A 20,490-nucleotide genomic window follows, 5' to 3' on the forward strand; every position below is an offset into this window, starting at 1 on the left:
TGATATCAGGTTTATTGTGCTACAAAGCTTTTACCAGGAACGAGAACGAGAAAAGAAAGAAATTTCAGTCTCAAATACATCCAAAACAATCTTTAAATAATGCAATATATAAAAGGTCCCAGCACATCTCTTATTCTATATCTATTTATAATAATATAGAAAATTATCATTTATTATTGATGCATAAGTTAAACATACAGAAAAAACGAAATAAACCTTCAACGTGTATAAAATGCATTATATGTTCATAATACAAATTGATAAATTTAATGATTGTATTACTTTCCATACACAGTCTTAACAAATAATTATAATAATATTAATAACAATAAAATGTGCATTTCAATCACTATAGCAAATGAAATTTCCAAAATTGAGATAGAGCATTTGCTATCTTAAAGAGATAAAATGATGAGGATTTTGAACAATACATATATTGCAAATATAAATATTAAGTATCTATTTTAGGGTTTTTTTGTAAAATATAAATTTGTAAGCACAAAACCAAACAAGCAAACAAATAAATAATCCCTGGTTTTTGTATATTATATTAAGCTCTCAAAGAAACTCTGCGTGTCACTGGAGCCGGTGACGTAATTCGGTCCGCACGACACGAAACGATCCGATGACGGCATGATGAAGTCAGAAAAGTGGGCGGAGACAGAAAGAGGGGGCTCGAGCAGACACAATTCAGTCCCGTGAGCAGGTCACAGAAGTAAACATAAAAACAAAGCCCACGCTCCGCGCGCTCTGGTGTGTCTAATGTGTCGAGCAGTTTCCTCCGTCGTCTCGCAAAGTGCCGCCGCTGTCTGTCAGTGGCTTTAACGCGGGCCGCCAGCATCTTCTCCGGCATCCACAAGTGAATGAGGAGGGCCGGTGGCCCACAGGGAGGGGTCGTTTGCTTCCAGGGCTGCCTCCTCCTGGATGGAGCAGGCAGCGATGGCCATGGGAGATGTCTCGAAAAAAGCATCGACTCGGAACCTCGCGGTAGAGAGGAAAAACCTCCTCACGGTCTGCAGGTGAGTGCATTATCCAACACGCCTTATGTTGTATATGGTAATGGACATTTTTAATGCCCTCAATGCTGCATTAAGTGCATCTAAGTGGTCATGTGGTTTGTAGCTGGTCTGTTTTACGGCAGCAAATTGGTGGAGATATTTCCATCCTTGCCATAGATAATAAATGTCCTTATTTTCACGTGCACATTTAGGTTAGCTTCTCCAGCCTGTGTACTGATCGTGTGCTTCCGTGACCTGCGACCTTGTATCACACATATATATTTAAATACAATCAGAGATCACACAGACAGTGGCCTCTCTGTGTGACTTTTATCTTTGTCAGTGCAATTTTTATCCCAGTGCTGATGGTGTGGTCGCTATGACGACACCCTTCCTGGAGCAAGGACTAGCTGGCACCCTAGGGACTTAAGGCAGGATGGCAGTATAAGATCTTTACATAAAGTCCTGCTTGGATTTTGTGATTTTGGATAGAGATTTGTTCTTCAGTAGGCTTAAACACACAATCACTGACCTGACGGTGCAGGCACATAATGATCTCTAACGATTATGGTTATGTAAAGGGACAGAGCATTTAGCCTGTAAGTCAGCAGGCATGCTTCCACTTCATCCAGCAGTAGTTGTGCTATCATTCAGCTCAGTCATGCATCAGCTTCAACGTACATAGACATCCACAACCCACAGCACATTTAATTTGTGACTTTAATTTGGATTTTCCCAATACATAAAATATTTTATATAATCTAAAAGGGGTCAGTTGCCAAGGTGGACATAGGAGTGTTAGCTCACTTCAGCTCCACTGCATATTGTAGCTTCTTATATGTAAATTGAGAGCATTAAAGTCAATAAAAAAAGGCTAAAAAAAAGTAAGCAGCACCTCTGTGAGCCAATGACAGGTGGATCTAGGTCAGGTCCCCGCCCTGCTGTTTGTAATACACAGGAAATGCAGGGATTGTGCTCGTTTTGAGGATAGTCAGCCATTTATTATCCAGTTGATGCAGCTGAATGAGGCATTGTTGCCTTTGGAACAATGGGGAGTGAAATCACTTGCCTCAGTGGCTTGTGATAAGATAAGCATTGTTTATAGATGTGAACGTGGCCAGTAAAACATAAAGATGGTGACTCTGCAAAACATGACCAGTATGTAGCCATAATATTTTCTCTCTGTTTACAGGAGATGGTTAATTTCCTTCTCACGGCTCACTGCATATCTTACCGTCACTGGACAAATAGCATTTGACAGGTGTTCTTGTAGAAAATATTCCTGCTGAATTATTTAGTGTCCAGGAAAACATTTAGTGGTCACTGCTGAAGAAATAATGGTGCTTAAAATAAACTGAAAATTCTTTGCCTGTGAGCTTTTATATCATTTGTGGGTGTATATTGCTGAAAATATACACCCACAAATGCACAGTGCTGGGAAAAATATTTCACTACTTCCTGATTTCTTTTTTTGCACATTTGCCACAGTTAGATGTTTCAGATCATTGAACAAATTTTAATATTAGACAAAGATAACTTAAAAAAATACAAAGTGAAATTCTGAATGATGATTTCCTTTTATTAAGGGAAAAAAATGCTGTCAATTTTCAGGACATAGCTTAGCCCTATGTGAAAGTGTAATTGTGAACCTGGTTAAATCATGCATTTACTGTGATTATCCACATTTTTTGGAAAGCTGAGTTCAGTTTCGCTCACCATTGCAAGGTCTGATTACTGCATGACATGGTGAATCAAGAAATAACCTAAATATAAACATAAACCTATCTGACAAATGGAAGCAGGCCAAAAGACCTCAAAAAGCAAAACATCTTGCCACAATCTAAAGAAACTCATGAACAGATCAGAAACAAAGTCAATGTCAGGTCACAAAAGAACCCAGAACAACAGCTAAAGAACTTCAGGGCTCACTTGCTCCAGTTTAGGTCAGAGTTTATGATTCAACAATAAAAGAGCGACAGAGCAAACATGGCATCCATGGGAGAGTTCAAGGAGAAAACCTTTCTGACCAAAACTAAGGCTCGTCTCACAAAACATCTTGTTGATCCCCAAGACTTTTGTGGAAACATTCTGTGAGATAAAAGTTTAACTTTTTGGAAGGTTTGGGTTCTGTTACATCTGCTGTGAAACTAACATAGCCTTTCATGAAAAGGGTAACAAGAGCCAAGCATGGTGGTGGTAGCGTGATGGTCTGGTATGAGGTGCCGTAAGGGACATTATTACTGAAACGCTCTCACACACACTACTGAAACGCTCTCACACACACTACTGAAACGCTCTCACACACACTACTGAAACGCTCTCACACACACAACTGAAATTTTAGCTCTCACACACACTACTGAAACGCTCTCACACACACTACTGAAACGCTCTCACACACACTACTGAAACGCTCTCACACACACAACTGAAATTTTAGCTCTCACACACACTACTGAAACGCTCTCACACACACTACTGAAATGCTCTCACACACACTACTGAAACGCTCTCACACACACAACTGAAATTTTAGCTCTCACACACACTACTGAAACGCTCTCACACACACTACTGAAACGCTCTCACACACACTACTGAAACGCTCTCACACACACTACTGAAATTTTAGCTCTCACACACACTACTGAAACGCTCTCACACACACTACTGAAATGCTCTCACACACACTACTGAAACGCTCTCACACACACTACTGAAATTTTAGCTCTCACACACACTACTGAAATTTTAGCTCTCACACACACTACTGAAATTTTAGCTCTCACACACACTACTGAAATTTTAGCTCTCACACACACTACTGAAACGCTCTCACACACACTACTGAAACGCTCTCACACACACAACTGAAATGCTCTCACACACACTACTGAAATTTTAGCTCTCACACACACTACTGAAACGCTCTCACACACACTACTGAAACGCTCTCACACACACTACTGAAATGCTCTCACACACACTACTGAAACGCTCTCACACACACTACTGAAATTTTAGCTCTCACACACACTACTGAAACGCTCTCACACACACTACTGAAACGCTCTCACACACACAACTGAAACGCTCTCACACACACTACTGAAACGCTCTCACACACACTACTGAAATTTTAGCTCTCACACACACTACTGAAATTTTAGCTCTCACACACACTACTGAAACGCTCTCACACACACTACTGAAATTTTAGCTCTCACACACACTACTGAAACGCTCTCACACACACTACTGAAATGCACTCACGCACTCCACTGAAACCAGAGGCATTTCCGCTGAACAGGAAGTTGTTTCCTGACAAGGAAACTGATGGAAAAAGTGGTATATTTCAAAACACTACAAGGATGTCTACTCAGCAACCTGCTAGTACAGCAGTTCACAACCTTTTTTGTGCAACAATATAAAAATAAAAAAAAATGATAAATACCATGAAAACCATGAATTTCAAACTCAAGCCTCAACTCTTGCGACCCGGTACCAAACGACTCACAGACCGGTACTGGTCCAGGACCTTGGGGTTGGGGACGGCTGTGCTTGTAGCCTAAGTGAAGCAGCCGCATTACTTAACAATATTTTAGCTTCCTTGAATCAAGGAATGGATTCAAGGTGCAACAGGGAATTTGGCAATTATGTCCTGTTTCCCCTAAGCTTTTTATATTGGCAACTCAGTTGTTAACACTATTAATCAAAAATTCTAACGACATACAAGGAATATCAATTTTTAATAAAGACTTCAAAATAAGTCAATTCACAGATGATACATCTATGTTTTTGAAAGATAAATACATGGTAGAGAAAACTAAAGCTTCTCGTTTATCTCTCAGTATCAAAAAATGTGAACTTCTCCCAATTCATACAAGCTCTGACTCCTCAATAGCTTTGGTTAGAGTTGAATCTAAAGTTAAATATATAGGGCTGATAATATCTAAAAAAACCCAATTAGCAGAAAAGACACCAATATTTCTAACTGTATCATCGAGATGAAGAAATCACTTAGCCACTGGTTAAGCAGAGACCTCGCTTTTTTTGGCAGAAACATCCTATCTAAAGCTGAAGGCATCTCCAAATTGATTTATCCTTGTCACTCTCTATATATCTCCTCTAAAAGCATTAATAAGGCTAACACAGTTATTTTCGAATTTTTGTGGACGAATAAAACCCATTACATATAAAGATATCAGCTTGTGAAGGAATACAATAAAGGTGGTATCAAAACTCCAGAATTAGAATTTATGGATAGCACCCTTAGGATTAAATGGTTAAAATCTTGTCTGTCACAGCCAGACTCTACTTAGCTCCACATCCTATGATCCTTGTTTAATAAAATAGTATACAGGATTAGACTTTATTTTGAAATGTGATTTTGCGGTAAATAAAATCCCCATAAAGATATCAAACTTTCCAAAACAGACTGTGCATTTTTGGGAAAATGAGATTTACCCACAACTTCTCCCCATAATTCAACCTTATGGAATAATAGGGTAATAACACTTAATCAAAAATCAATTTTCAAGAGTGACTGATTTGAACAAAAAGATTATATTCATAACAGATTTGTTGGATGATAACGGTGTAATTCTAAGTTACCCAGACTTTTCAGAAAAATATTGTCTAAACTGTTCTCAAAGAGAATATAACAAATTTTGTGAACTGGTCCCACTGCCTCTGCTTCATTTGATTAAAATTTTTATGATATACAATAATTTCTCATCAGTGCTCCCAAATGTATTGCTAGGGCAATGTCAGCTGTTTGATAAAAATGCAATAAGAAATTTGTTAGTAGTTTCTTCAAAGACAAAAATATTTCATAGTTACAACAGAATGGTTACATTGCATGGTTCTACTTTAGTTATTTCATATACACTGGATAAAGCATACTAAAAATTTATGAAATAGCCTATTCTACCTAAAGTTAAAGAAACACACTTTAAAAAAAATTAATCCTGTGGCAGAATTTCTAAAAAAAGAGATTTGGCTTTGAGGTGGATCAGTGTTCTTTTTGTACTGATGAAAATGAAACCCTAGAACATCTTTTTTTTTTCTATGCCCTATCACACAATGTATTTGGTGCAACTTAAAAAATTGGATTTCCCTAAATATTAATGATGTGCCACTATTTGAATTACATCATAATTTTTTTTATATGGATCATCTAGCATTGGGTGTCTCAGACATTATTAACATCATCATACGTTTGAGTAAATATCATATCCATTGTGTTAAATGGAGGAACGCTAAGCCTTCTCTCCCTGGTTTTATTGATGATTTTAAGATATTTTTTTCTTTGCTAAAAAAGACAAAAAGCACATATGCCAAAAAAAAAAAAATAACCAGGATAATGCCCGTCTCCTGCTATTCTAAATTTTGACTTATGCTGAGGCTAATATATTTTTAAGTAATACAGCTGTCTCACTAAGACTAAGCTGTCTAACTTATCGTTCCATGATTCGATTCAATTCGATTCGATTCAATTCAATTCAATTTGATTCTGGGAAATTTTGACAGTCAGCAATATTATAATTCAGATCAGTACATTTACATATTTTTGTATCTAAAAAAAGGAAGCTGACACACGCAAGACTTTATCAAAGGTGTAAGCGTCACAGCAGATACCTTTGTGTAAAAGTAGCTGAAGATAAAACACAGAAAAACATGAAGGTGATTTTTCCTGGCCTGGGATTTTATAAAAAATATTCTGCAGTACATCAAAAACGAAAGAAAACCATTAATCAACATATGAACGTTACCTCTCACGTTCCAGCGGTTTTATTAGAGACACGGCTAAGCGTTTTGCATTTTGCATAATTTTTAAATGTTTAAATTTGTTCAGTATTGAACGGCAGAAATAAGATTTTCTTTTAGGAAGTATGTAAAACGAAAAAAAAAACAGCGGCCGACAGCGCTGTAAACAACAGTAGACTTGTGCGTAACAAGCAAGCGAATAATGCAGAAAACAGATTTTTAGACGGGAAACTGTTCTTGAAGTACAGAGAGAGAGAGAAAGAGAGAGAGAGAGCTGTGCATGACGTGTGATTTTATCGTGGTGGAAGCAAAACATTAAACGTCAGAGGGAATTCATGACGATGTTTATGTGAAGCGCAGTTTGGATCTTCTTTTGCTGCTGGTTCAGTCAATATTGTTTGGAGAGAGATCAAACTAACAGCTTTAGAATCAGGCAAAAACGGCGTGAAAACAAAGCGCGGACCGCCGACAGATCAGAATCAGCCAGCTGTTGGCTTTCAGCCCTGACGGTGTCCTTGCCATCGGGTGAGAAAGGCGACATCCCATTGATTCTGATCCGCGGGTCCGCGCTGTGTGTTTACGTCTTTGTGCAGAATCCTTGTTCCTGCTCTCATTTACTGTTTTAGCTGTTTGGTGGTTGTTGAAATTTTGTGAGGTTTCACCAGAGATTCTGGCATTTCGGGCAAAATTAATTTATATTAAAAAATCGATTCAGGATTTTAATGAATCGATTTCACGTTATCCAAGCCAGAATCGATTTTAATTGATAAATCGATTATAAAAACCCACCCCTAACTAGCAGGTTGCTGAGTAGACATCTGTGTAGTGGTTTGTTTGAAATCTACCACTTTTTCCTTCAGTTTCTTTGTCAAGAATTAACTTCCTGTTCAACTGAAATGCCTTCCTGTTCAACTGAAATGCCTTCCTGTTTAACTGAAATGCCTTCCTGTTTAACTGAAATGCCTTCCTGTTCAACTGAAACGCCTTCCTGTTTAACTGAAATGCCTTCCTGTTCAACTGAAACGCCTTCCTGTTTAACTGAAATGCCTTCCTGTTCAACTGAAACGCCTTCCTGTTTAACTGAAATGCCTTCCTGTTCAACTGAAACGCCTTCCTGTTCAACTGAAATGCCTTCCTGTTCAACTGAAATGCCTTGGTTTTTCAGTTGTGTGTGTGAGAGCGTTTCAGTAGTGTGTGTGAGAGCGTTTCAGTAGTGTGTGTGAGAGCGTTTCAGTTGTGTGTGTGAGAGCTAAAATTTCAGTAGTGTGTGTGAGAGCGTTTCAGTTGTGTGTGTGAGAGCGTTTCAGTAGTGTGTGTGAGAGCGTTTCAGTAGTGTGTGTGAGAGCTAAAATTTCAGTAGTGTGTGTGAGAGCGTTTCAGTAGTGTGTGTGAGAGCGTTTCAGTTGTGTGTGTGAGAGCGTTTCAGCAGTGTGTGTGAGAGCGTTTCAGTAGTGTGTGTGAGAGCTAAAATTTCAGTAGTGTGTGTGAGAGCGTTTCAGTAGTGTGTGTGAGAGCGTTTCAGTAGTGTGTGTGAGAGCGTTTCAGTTGTGTGTGTGAGAGCTAAAATTTCAGTAGTGTGTGTGAGAGCGTTTCAGTAGTGTGTGAGAGAGCGTTTCAGTAGTGTGTGTGAGAGCGTTTCAGTAGTGTGTGTGAGAGCGTTTCAGTAGTGTGTGTGAGAGCGTTTCAGTAGTGTGTGTGAGAGCTAAAATTTCAGTAGTGTGTGTGAGAGCGTTTCAGTAGTGTGTGTGAGAGCGTTTCAGTAGTGTGTGTGAGAGCGTTTCAGTAGTGTGTGTGAGAGCGTTTCAGTAGTGTGTGTGAGAGCGTTTCAGTAATAATGTCCCTTACGGCACCTCATAGTCTGGGGCTGCTCTGACGTTTTCACAGATGTCTGTTACCCACTAGAGCCGTCGAGAACACCGAACTCCCGCCACATTTTCAGACCCCGCGTGGTCTTTCGCTACTCAGGTTAAACTTATAAGTCACTTAGATAATGTAAAAATACTATTGTTTGGCTTTTTTCAGTGTTTTATTTGTTCCTTAGTAAATGGGTTTGGCTGAGATTAAAGTTATACTTTTCATGCAGCTGAATAAACGTCAAACAGAAAACTGATTAAACAGAAACGTGAGATGGTCGAGAATTTACTCCAATGTCCTGTTATATTTGAGGGAGCAAGGAGCAGACAGCTGAGTTTATTCAACTCCACCGAGACAGCTGGTGACGCAAATCTGAAGGCCAGACCGTCCCATTTCACAGCCTCGCACTTCCAGCCTTCTCAGACTTTAAAGGACCCGGCCCACGTAGACCATGATGGCCGGGTTCTTCAAAGCCTGTGGCCTAGGAGTTGGGACACAGCTACTGTTATGCTAATGCTAGTTGATGTTAATATTGTTAATGCTAATTAGCATTAGCAACAAAAAGCAGCTAGCTAATATCTGTAATATCTTGTTCCCTTGAGTTTTAATAACCCTCTATTTTCTCCAAAGTCTTTGTTTTTACAGTGTAATGAAATAAGAAACAAGCTCAATGTACAAGAATCAAAATTAAAACAGGATAATAGGGTAAAGTGGATTAAAGTAGTTGCATGCCATGGAGACTAGATGATGCGGATAAGTGACCAGTGACTCAGCTAAAAGTTTTCCCTATACATCACCACAGTTATCAAGATTTACAGCCAAAATTTAAAAGTAGGATATTTATGAAATTATGGATAAAATCTTGCCAATTGAGTCATGATTATTATCATTATTGAGTTATGTCTCTCTGAACTAATTTTATTTGTTCAAATCTTCAACACACACAAAAGTTAAAGGGTTTTCACAGGAAGATCCTGGAAGTCAGGAATGTATTACGGGAGACTTATGTCATCAGCTGAAATTATCTAGTACAAAGGAAGTTGTTGGAGTTTCCTGAAAGTGCTCGATGAACATATTCCTCACAGTAAAAGGATGACATCAGACTGAAGTGTAGAAACGAGACTCTGCAGGAAATGGAAGATACATTGTCAGAGATCACATAATTACATCCACACTCAAATGGGATAGAGATACGCTTGTACAATTTCAAATAGTTGAACTCTGTGCTCTAACCCTGATTATAATTACGGGAAATCAGATTAGTAATGGTTGATTGATTGATGACGCAGTCCTGATACTATAACCTAAGGAATATTGCAGGAATTCGATCAATATGTTTTAGTGACACTCTGACTATTTTGCTTTTTATGCTTTTATTTCCTCTTTGTTAGACTGCTGTAATGGTCTTTTAACAGATGTCAATCAGAAAGCATGAAATAGACTTCAGACTGTGCAGAATCAGCTGCCAGATTGTTACCAGAACCTTGAAAACTGAACACATCTTACCCCAGTGTTGATGACTCTACACTGGCTGTGCATTTCTCTAGGAATTGATTTTAAGATTTTACTTATTACATTTAAAGTCCTTCATTGCCCAGCATCAAAATATACACTCAAACTGCAGTTCTTCTACCAACCAGTGCTCAGCTGAGATCCTTGGTCTGAAACCCATTAACAGTTCCCACCTCAGACACAAGTCGATTGAGCGTTTGAATGTTTGCTGTTGGGGCTCCTCGATTGTGGAATGACCTGCCTGAGAAAATTCAGCTCACCTCATCAGTGTCTTCTTTTAAGATTCACCTTATTTTATTTTGATGTTACATTTAAGTCTTGTGTTTTAATTGATATGTAAATTCCATCCATCGATCTATCCATTTTCTTCCACTTATCCGGGGCCGGGTCGCAGGGGCAGCAAACTAAGCAGAGAAGCCTGGACCTCCCTCTTCCCGGCCACCTCCTCTAGCTTGTCTAGGAGAACACCAAGGCGTTCCCAGGCCAGCCAAGAGATGTAATCTCTCTAGCATATCCTGGGTCTACCCCAGGGTCTCCTCCTGGTGGGACATGCCCAAAACACCTCACCTTGGAGGCACCCAGGAAGCATCCTTGTCAGATGCCTACACCTACACTGGCTCCTTTTGACGTGGAGGAGTAGCAGCTTTACCCGTCCCAGATGGCTAAACTTCTCACCCTATCTCTAAGGAAGAGGGCAACCACCCTTTGGTGAAAGCTCATTTCCACAACTTTTATCTGTGATCTCATTCTTTCGGTCACTACCCAGAGGTCATGACCAGGTGAGGGTGGGGACATAGGTCGACCAGTGAATCGAGAGCTTCTTTTTTACGCTCAGCTTCTCTTTTCACCACTACGGACCAGTACAGTGTCTGCTGATATGTTCATTGTTTTGTATAATCTCCTCCTGGTTTGTTCTGTTATTCTGTGTTTCTGGGAAGTACTCTGTAACTCTAGTTTTGATAAGTGCTGTAAAAATAAACTATTATTAAACTGTATCATACATAATTACTTTATGCCCTGCCCTAACAAGCTAACACCACCCAGATATTTTTAGGTTGCTTTTATGAGTTTCATTGACCTTTGTTAATCGTACAGTACAGATTACAGCATGAGTTTTGAACAAGGAAACCTAGGATATTTATGGAGACAAGTTATCTCTCTTATCTGCCATGGTCACAGAATACATTTAGAGCCTTGTGTACAAAACCTAACTTGTACATTAACTTGTGGTATATCTGAAAGATTACGTGTAGACAGAATAGGACAACGTGGAGTATTTTGTTCAGTAAGGTCAGTCTGACACCGAGATCAGAGTCTTAAAATGTTCCCATTGTTCCCATTTTACCATTCACTGATCACACAAGTACATCACATTTATGACACCGGACCCAAAAATTCACATAACAACATATATATTTAACCCTTTTTCTTCAAATATAGAAAGTAACTTTCTTACATATTAAGTTGTTATCATACAGAGACAAGAGTTCAGCTTCCTATAAAAACGGCACAGAGCTCTGTAGTCTGGGGAGAATTGTGTGATTTTTCAGTGCTTACTATTTACTCTATATTCTGCCAAATTAAGCAAGCAATTTGGCAGAAGATAGAGTGATTCCACAGTCTTATCATCTCCTGTTTTCTCTACACTGATCCAAGGATCCATCCCGTGTCATCTGGAACAGCCATCACAAATTTTTGAACACAGAAAAATAAACGTAGAGTGCAATACTATACATAATCTGCTCATGTACATTCTTTAAATCTGTGCATATCCCTGTAATTTGTGTTTTTATGATATTAGAAATCATGTAAGAAAATGAATAGTCATTCTAATTGTACTCATTAAAAATGTTCAGTCTGTTTTTTAGGGTTAAACCTAAGAGCTAACTAAATGTATAACAGTGGCAGAACATTGTGTTCTTTCGTGACTGCATCCTTAAACAGACTTGTGTGGTTTATCAAGTGTGATTCACAAATTTTTAGCAATAGTTTGATGTACGACATGTTCTGCGTACTGTAAACTAAAACAAAGACAGCGGTAACCCATCAGCGTTTTTCCTGACTAATCTTATACCCTCTATGCTCGAATAAGTGCTCGAATAAGTGCTCGAATAAGTGCTCGAATAAGTGCTCTCCTCGCTCCTCTCCACCACACACAGGTTTTCAGTTAAGACCCTGCTGGAGAAATACACGGCCGAGCCCATCGATGATTCATCAGAAGAGTTTGTCAATTTCGCCGCCATCCTTGAACACATCCTCTGCCACCGTTTCAAAGGTACTAAACTGAGGAGATAACATACTGGGGCTTAACATCCTGTTGAATCAAGGCTCTTACAGTGTTTACTGAAACTTTTCTGTCCTGTTTAGCAGCTTCGGCAAGCAGAACCATGTTGTTTTATTATTCGCAGTAATATATGTGTAGTGTAACAACGTGTTTTTCAGTGCTTACTAAAACTAACACACTTCACATGCTTGTTGTGTCAGGCTCTAGTAGCTGGTTCGATGGTCAGAGGAGTTACTGGGACTACATCCGCCTGGCGTGTGCTAAAGTCCCCAACAGCTGCATTAGCAGCATTGAGAGCATGGAAAACATCAGCACCTCACGAGCCAAGGCAAGACCAGCATACGATGACAAAAGAATTACAAATAAATAAGAATATGTAGTTTTATTAGGACTAATTTAGAAGTCATTTTTGTGACTCTCCAAACTAATTTCTTTAGCTTTGGCGTTCCTTTCAGGGCCGAGCCTGGATGAGAGTAGCTCTGATGGAGAAGAGGCTATCTGAATACATCGCCACTGCTCTGAGGGACAGCAGGACAACCAAGTTAGCACCTCTCTATATAATAAAAATCACATGATCCTCGCACAAACATGTTCCCACCTAACTGCACTTGTCTTTGTGCTTTAGGAGGTTCTATGCAGAGGGAGCCATCATGTTAAGAGAAGAAGCTACAGTGCTAACAGGGATGCTAATAGGTCTTGGAGCTATAGACTTTAGGTGGGGCGTCCTGACTTTTAGGTATCAGACTGATACTTTTAAAATCCTTATGCATGTATAAAGTTTCTAATTTCTGATTGGTTTGTCTCCCTCAGCTTCTGTTTAAAAGGGGAGGCCCTGGATGGGAAATCTCCTGCAGTGATTGACTATACTCCATACTTGAAATTTACACAAAGGTACACCAACCTTCACATATTTCAGAGACGCTTTGAAAGTTACAGAAACCCCACTGCACAGCCCATTCAAAGTCAATAAGATACTGATACTGGCTGCTTGTGTCACAGCTATGATTACCTGAGCGATGACGATGATCGGCAGAGTGTTGACAGCAGTGCGAGTGACGACAGCGTCCCTGAACATCCTTACATGCCCCTGGTCACCGACGAGGAGAGCTGGAGCACAAAGTGTCGCAAGATGGAGCAGAGGTTCAAGATTGTCAATGCACAAAAGGTGGGCGGACAAACATGATGTGTGTCTATCGCTGTTGTTTGATCTAAATCTAAGGTTAATAAATGCAGATAAACGCGTTCATCGTTTCATGACTCTATTAATCTGTCAGTTAATAACAAAGATTATACTGCGGAATCATTTCTACATTACTATGACCGTTCACAGATGGTTGATGTCTATTATGAGTATCCGAGGGTGAATGTGTTTTTTAAATTTTCGCTCAGTCTGAATGTGTGTTGTCAGGGTTACCTGGAGGAGCTTGTGCGTCTGCGTGAGTCGCAGCTGAAGAACACAGAGATGGAGAACAAGAGGCTAAAGGCCCGGCTGGAGGAGCTGCAGACCCAGAGCCAACAGGAGAAAAGGGAACTGGAGGCCATTGTCTTGGAGCTTCAGGAGCAACTGTGAGTGAAACACACAGATGGCTAGCATGTTTAAGCAAATAGCTTTAACACAATGCCAGCTTAACTGATGAGCACTCTTCACTGCAGAGTACCGTGGACTGTGTTTGCTTTTCAGTGGTTCTGTTGTTGGGACTTATGTTTTACCCTCACATGTCTCAGGACAAGCTTGATTCCTTGTGACTCCAACCACTTGGCGAAAAACCTCTCAATCCCACTCGTCAACCAGTGGCCAACGCTAGAGCCGTTCGACAGCCAAGAGGACATGAAGCTGTTTCGCAGGTTTGCTACAGGCAGCATGGTTATTTTGTCTCGTTGTTGCAATTTGACAATATGCACAAACTCTGTAATAACAATAATATACACCAGCCAGTCGCATTTTTAAGTTAGTACTGCTAGTACTGGCTGGGAGTCCCTTTTGTCTTCAGAACTGCTTCAGTTCTTCACAGCATGGAATCGAAAAGTCCATCTGCTTCAAGGTTAGACACGTTGTTCTCTTTTTCAGACCATTCTCCTTAAACTCTACAGATGAGAACAACATTCCTTTATGCGCTTAACGGTGCACTTCCTCCGAGACTGGACACTCTGCAGTAGATGTTTGCAGACAGGCTGGTTTCCATACAGGAACAGGAGTGATACCCGGTGGCCTCAGGGAAGCTCTTGCGTGACTGTGAGGTCATCTAGTTAGTATCGCTATTGGATAACACTGCGTACAGCCCATATTTATTTCATTTTTAATTATTTGATTTAAATGTGAAAAATAAATAGTACTTTTGATGGACAGATTATATAAACTATTCACTAAATTTACAGAAAATGCACTATATTGTGGTATATATCATCAGTTGTGTGGGAAAAACCCAGCAGATCAGCAGTTTATGAAATACTCTGGCATCAGGTGTGCCACGTTCAAAGTTTGACCTCCCAGCCCATTGTTCCCTTAGTGAGCTGGTTTCAGTCATTATGCAAATGTACTGTTTATAAGATTGGGGAAACCTGCAGTCAGCTGAGACTGAAGAAGTCACTTGGATGAGTGACGAAACTGAAAACGCTACCTCCAGATGAACAGAATCAACCTTTGGAGACGTTCAAAGTAATTTAAATCACCTTTCTTCCTCATTCTCGTTCTCAGTTTGAACTTCAGCACATTGTTTTGATCATATGTACATGCTTAATTGCACTCACTTGCTGCCATTTGGTGGCACACTGGTTTATAAAATAATTGTGTTGATTAGCAGTGCACCTAATGAAGTGGCTGGTGGGTGTATAATATTGTTCCATCAAAGATCAGACAGCACTTAGCAGTTTGTGTAAATCACAAGCAAAAATCAGATGGCGTAGTTATGTCCATGTAAACCTGTATAGAAAACATTTAAATTTTTTAATTCAAAATTTGAATCTACATTTGAGCCATATATAAACATTTGCCTTGTTCTCTCTTTCAGGAGGAGTTTTCCAAGCACAGAGCTGCTGTCAGTGGAGGTCAGCCTGGATTCTGACTCTCAGAGGACTCATGAGAAACAGAATGGGAGGGCCTGGTGCACAGGTGACAGCTCAGACACACAAGCGATTAAACATGTGTGTACAGTTAAACTGACCCTCCCGTTCTATGTTTGTCCCACCCTCCCAGAAAAGGACTACACCCCCTCCATGATGGGCCTGTGTGGGTCCTTGGCGTCCTTCCCAAGCTGCAAATCTCTGACTAGCCTGAAGTCCAGCGAGTGCCTGGTTAACATCAGCACAGAGAACAGTCCTGCCCTCTCTCCCAGCTAGGGGGCACCAAAGAAACACTGCCAAGAAACATTAAGACGCTCCGGCGTGAAAATAAAACGACTGTTCTCGGTGGGCGGACAGATGCTTGACAGACTTGAGTCCCTTTACTTTTAAAACCCAGCACTCTCTCAGCTTACACCTGTTGTGGAAGAGCAGCCTGCACGCTCTCTGGGCCTGTGCAGCAAAGATACAGGAGCAAGCTGCCGCACTGCCTCATGGCCTCCTACAGCGTCATTGCCTTTCATTGTCGTGACATCATTAAGCCTCCTGCACTGTAAAGCAGCTGGTTTAGGTCTGACCCTCCTTCACCTACAGTCACCCATCTGAACCGGTCACCTTCATCGAAGCTCGCTGTAGGGTCGTTCTGTGTGTCGCTGTCCTTTTGTCTGTGTCTTATCGATCTGTCAACCTATCTTACTCTGCCTGTTGAATAACACTCACAAGATGGGTGAGCTGCTATAACCTTATGGAGAAACAGCCCTATTATATACTGTTACAGGAGCATGAAAAGATTTTAGAACAGACGCTTTTAATGTGGCGAGTCAGATGGTTTGTGATGAAGATTATTTAAAAAAATAAATAACAGAAGCTACTTTATGATATTAAAATCAATGACAGTTTAGACCTTATTCAATCATACGCTAGGTTAGACACACAGGCTACAGAGGATTGTGGAGATGCCACAGTGTGAACATTTAAAAAAATAAAACAGAAATCTGTTGCATACAAACGCAGAGTTTATTGTGACTATGCAGAATGATTGTTGTCCTCGTCTTTTTCTACAAACCTAGCTTGATAGAATAGTTTGAGCAGGAGAGAAATAGTGAATGTGCAACATGCATATGCCATTTTTTTTCTTTCTGTGAGCTTTCCTTTTCTGTTACAGTTACGTCCATGACATACTCACCTGTGTCAGTCACACACACAATGTGTAAATTGCTTTTTAATGCGGCGTTTTTGAGAGTTGGGAAACGTTTAAAACTGCAATAAAACTGCCTTTTTTTGAAGCATTAAATGTGCTTATGTATTTAATGGATATACCATCAGCATATCTACCGCTTCGATCCAGGCTGAAATCACTCAGTTCCTATCCTATGACAATAGTTCCTCTAAGGACTACAGCTAATCCTCAGGGATCCTTTCTGTTGCGCCACCAGCAGGTCAGATTTTTAAATGTCGAGTGAAGAATCCTACAATCTATTAGATGGACTGTCATAGCATTTTGTACAGACATTAATCAAGGTGCTGGGATTATCTACCACACTGTTGTACATTAGCCCCTGATTTTTATAATTACTAAGTACTTTTGTTCTTTTAGCTTCTGAGTTCTCCCAAATATTTTGTAGCACCATAAAGTCGACAAATCGGATCTCTGATAAAATTTGGACATCATGATATCGTGTTACCTAGACTTTCCTGCACATATTGTCCATGATCTGACTGCACTTAGACTACACCTATCCAGTGACATGTTGATTTTGGCATAATGGGTTGTTTTAATACTCAGACACAAATGGGGGAAAAGAACATACATATCAGGTCATAAAAAGAATCTGCTCCTTAGCAGGTCTTAAAATTGGGTATATACAACCTCATGTTAAACCCACAGCAGGTTACTAGCAATAACAAAAAACTTTTTTCAATGAAAATGAAGGAAAACAAATCTTTATTTCACAGTCAGTCACTCCCCCATCTCAACAACAGACCAATAACCATTTCACTGCAACCAATCAAAAGCACACTAAGTGATCAGACACCATTAATGAGTTCCACACCTAATTCGTTTTACTGTAGCCCATGAAAAACAGAGACCAGACTGAATAAAATCAATAGGATATGTAACGAAGAAGCAAGTATATATTCAAGAAATGGACAGACAAACAAAAAAGAAAAAAAAGAACAAAAAAAAAATGCCCAGTCCATCCCAAAGAAAGCAACCATTGTCCATACAGGCTCACTTGCCAGGATGGACCACACAAAAAAACCCAACAAATCAAAACAATACCCCATGGCTGGAACAGCTAGTGGATCACTGCTGCTCTGGTAAATCAATCTACGCCCTTGGCACCTTCACTTCCAAAGGTGCACAGGTTAGTGTTCCTCCACCTGCACAACTGACCCCGACTCACAAAACACATCTGTAACCCCCTGTAGTTGCTTGTATATATGCACAAAACTTCTAATTAAGGCACCTCCTCTGTTTTCTTTCAATACCAGCTGTCACACACAGGTAAACAACTGAAATGCAAAAGCAATGTGAAAAATTGAATACACCCTCATGAGTTACCTGCTTTCCACAGGAATTAAGAGGGCAGGTGGCTGCTAATTAATTGCACTTCACTAACTCATCAGCAGCAAGTGTGAGCACCTCTACTGCAGTCATGAGCATTCTGTCAGGGTTCCTGGGTCGGTGACCCAGTGCTTTCCGTTTTGTTCACGTTCAGTTTATTTCGTCACTTCCTGTTTGTTCCTGTCACCTCGTCTCGTGCCATTAGCCAGATTATGTTCAGCTGTGTACTCACCGGTCTCTCATTATCATCCTCATCAGTCTGTGTATTTAGGTCTTCTGTTTCCATTCGTTCTTTGTCGTGTCATTGATGATGTTCGTGTGATGTTGTCCTCCCCGTGTTCTCTCAGTCAGTCAGCCATTCAGTGTTCCAGCCAGTCAGTGTCCGTTCACCCTCTGTTCCTCCACTCCTTATAATAAACATCCACCAGTCTTCACCTACCTGTGAGTCCTGCGTTTGGGTTCCTTCTTCCTCGCCTCCACACAACGCCTGACACATTCAGGCTGTGGACGTGCCGACAAATTCACCTCTTGGTCAGAGAAACTGCAAAAAACCACAGCGCTACATGCACTCTACTGTCCTCAGTTTGCATGATAAATGCTAAAGTTCATGACAGTTAAATTAGAAAAAGACTGAACAAATATGGCTTGTTTGGAAGGATTTCCGGGAGAAAGCTTCTTTTTTCTATAAAGGACAGAGAATAGTCATTTTCTCCTGGTTTGCAGAGTTGAACAAACCGCAAGTCTTCTAGAACAATTTCCTTTTAACAGATGAGACCAAAGTGGAGATGTTTGCCATAATGCACACTGGCACGTTTAGTGAAAACCAAACACAGCATATCAGTACAAACACCTTATGCCAACTGTTAAACACAGTGGTGGAGGGGTGATGATCTGGGCTTGTTTTGATTTAAAATTGGAAAAATTGGTGTACTTTCTTTTTCACACTCCCTCCACATAATCTGATATCACAGCTTATTATTTTACTATAGGTCCAAGAAGCCTCCCTGTCATCACCCTCGTCCCCCTTTGGCCTGGGTCACGCTTTGTTCTCATGTCTTCCCCTTGAGACCTGACTTTGTGAAGCATGACATCGCCTCTCTTTAAATTAGTTTGAGATAGCTCACATGGGGTCAGAGGTTAGGCTCATTTATTCATTAACACAGACAAATACACAGAGCTGAGCAAACAGGAGCTGGAAGTCCTTTGGTAAATGTTAGAAAAGCATTACGTTGAAGATGCATTCCAGGTCGACATACTGTCCAATTAACTCCCAGGCTGTAAATGAATGGATGCCTGTGGGGTGGTGCTATGCTGTGTTTAGTTATTTGTCTTTGTCTTTGGTGGTTTTGTGAGAGTGACATTAATTGCTGGCTGCAATTTATACTAGATAGATGAGCATGCTGTAAACACATGGTTTAACGCTTCATCTTTCTGTGATAAAGCCCTCTTAGTCCCATTCTGGTGTCCCGGCAAGCAAATGTGTTATCTAAGCACGGGGACAGGGTCCCGTGTAAGACACGCATGTTTCAGGACAGTTAGCTTTTGCAGAGGGCGCCGGATGGCGAGTCTTACACTGCTCTGGCTTCTAAAAGTGGCATTTTGTTATCTCAGCCCTCTTCTTCTGTCCCACCATCGGCACTCCCTTTTTACATAGTCAGGATATTTATCTTCCACAATGCACACTGTCTCATATACGCACACACATACGCACCCACACCACCCATAACCACTTCACAGTCCACCCAGATGGTGCACACACACCCAGCTGGGCCTCAGGATTGCATGAAGGGGAAATTAGTCTACAAATAAACAAATGTATGAAGCTGATGATGAAATATTTAGCTGACCGCTCCGGGGGGAGTTTGCATGTTCTAGCTCATTTAGTGCAGATAACATGGACTTTATACCAGAGTTCTGCAAACCATGTCACACTGTTGGAATTTGTTTATATTTCTCCTACGTTTATTCATCCATTGGTGTTGGTGCATTTCTTTTTTTTACATTGTGTGTATTTAAAAACAATCTCTTGAAAGTTTTCTTTAATTAGCCAAGTCTTGCTTTTTTGGTCAAATAACATTATTGGTAAAGGCTAATGCAGCGTAGACCCCACAGAAGTGCTGCTGTAAGAAAGAAACTAGCAAATTCGCATGAGGTTTATGATGTTTACGAATGATAAATTAAGGAAATCAAGGATGTTACAGCAATATTATTTTATTGTTGTACTGCAATGAAGCAAACCAGTGGAGGAGAACACAAATATATCAAAATAACATGAAAATCAGAGCTGCAGGGAACAGAAACAATGACTCTAATGTATGTGCATAATGATCGATCAAATAACAGCATGATCTTAGATAGCCGTGGCTCTCCTGACCTACAGTTTCTCTCAGCTAAATACCGGCCATTTTTTCTTCCAGTAGAGCGAACGGTGGTGATTGTCACTGCTG

At 40.3% G+C, this 20,490-nt stretch overlaps 1 protein-coding gene across 3 annotated transcripts; it reads left to right on the plus strand.

Annotated features, from left to right (window-relative positions):
• The first annotated feature begins 666 nt into the window (after positions 1 to 666).
• rundc3ab (RUN domain containing 3Ab) lies at positions 667 to 16,744 on the plus strand. 3 transcript variants are annotated; one of them, XM_006805680.3, is made up of 11 exons: positions 667 to 1,019; positions 12,293 to 12,408; positions 12,618 to 12,745; positions 12,873 to 12,958; positions 13,043 to 13,132; positions 13,228 to 13,308; positions 13,417 to 13,582; positions 13,826 to 13,983; positions 14,143 to 14,262; positions 15,426 to 15,526; positions 15,611 to 16,744. In XM_006805680.3, exons 1-11 carry the CDS (start codon positions 925 to 927, stop codon positions 15,751 to 15,753), a joined length of 1,284 nt encoding a protein of 427 aa, XP_006805743.2. In that variant the 5' UTR covers positions 667 to 924; the 3' UTR covers positions 15,754 to 16,744. The 3 variants fall into 3 exon arrangements, with proteins under 3 accessions (XP_006805743.2, XP_087700761.1, XP_087700762.1); XM_087844635.1 differs by having other exon boundaries at positions 15,426 to 16,744; XM_087844636.1 differs by lacking the exon at positions 15,611 to 16,744 and having other exon boundaries at positions 14,509 to 15,498.
• The last annotated feature ends 3,746 nt before the right edge of the window (positions 16,745 to 20,490 follow it).

This window comes from Neolamprologus brichardi, chromosome 8 (assembly GCF_056152115.1).
Source record: "Neolamprologus brichardi isolate AB-2024 chromosome 8, ASM5615211v1, whole genome shotgun sequence".
NCBI lineage: Eukaryota > Metazoa > Chordata > Actinopteri > Cichliformes > Cichlidae > Neolamprologus > Neolamprologus brichardi.

Excerpts from the sequence above, each read along its gene's own strand:
- rundc3ab (XM_087844635.1), top strand. The coding sequence starts at position 925 with ATGGAGCAGGCAGCGATGGCCATGGGAGATGTCTCGAAAAAAGCATCG. Across the intron at positions 13,583-13,825 it reads AGATTGTCAATGCACAAAAG|GGTTACCTGGAGGAGCTTGT; the intron begins GTGGGCGGACAA and ends GTGTGTTGTCAG. Across the intron at positions 14,263-15,425 it reads GACATGAAGCTGTTTCGCAG|GAGGAGTTTTCCAAGCACAG; the intron begins GTTTGCTACAGG and ends TCTCTCTTTCAG.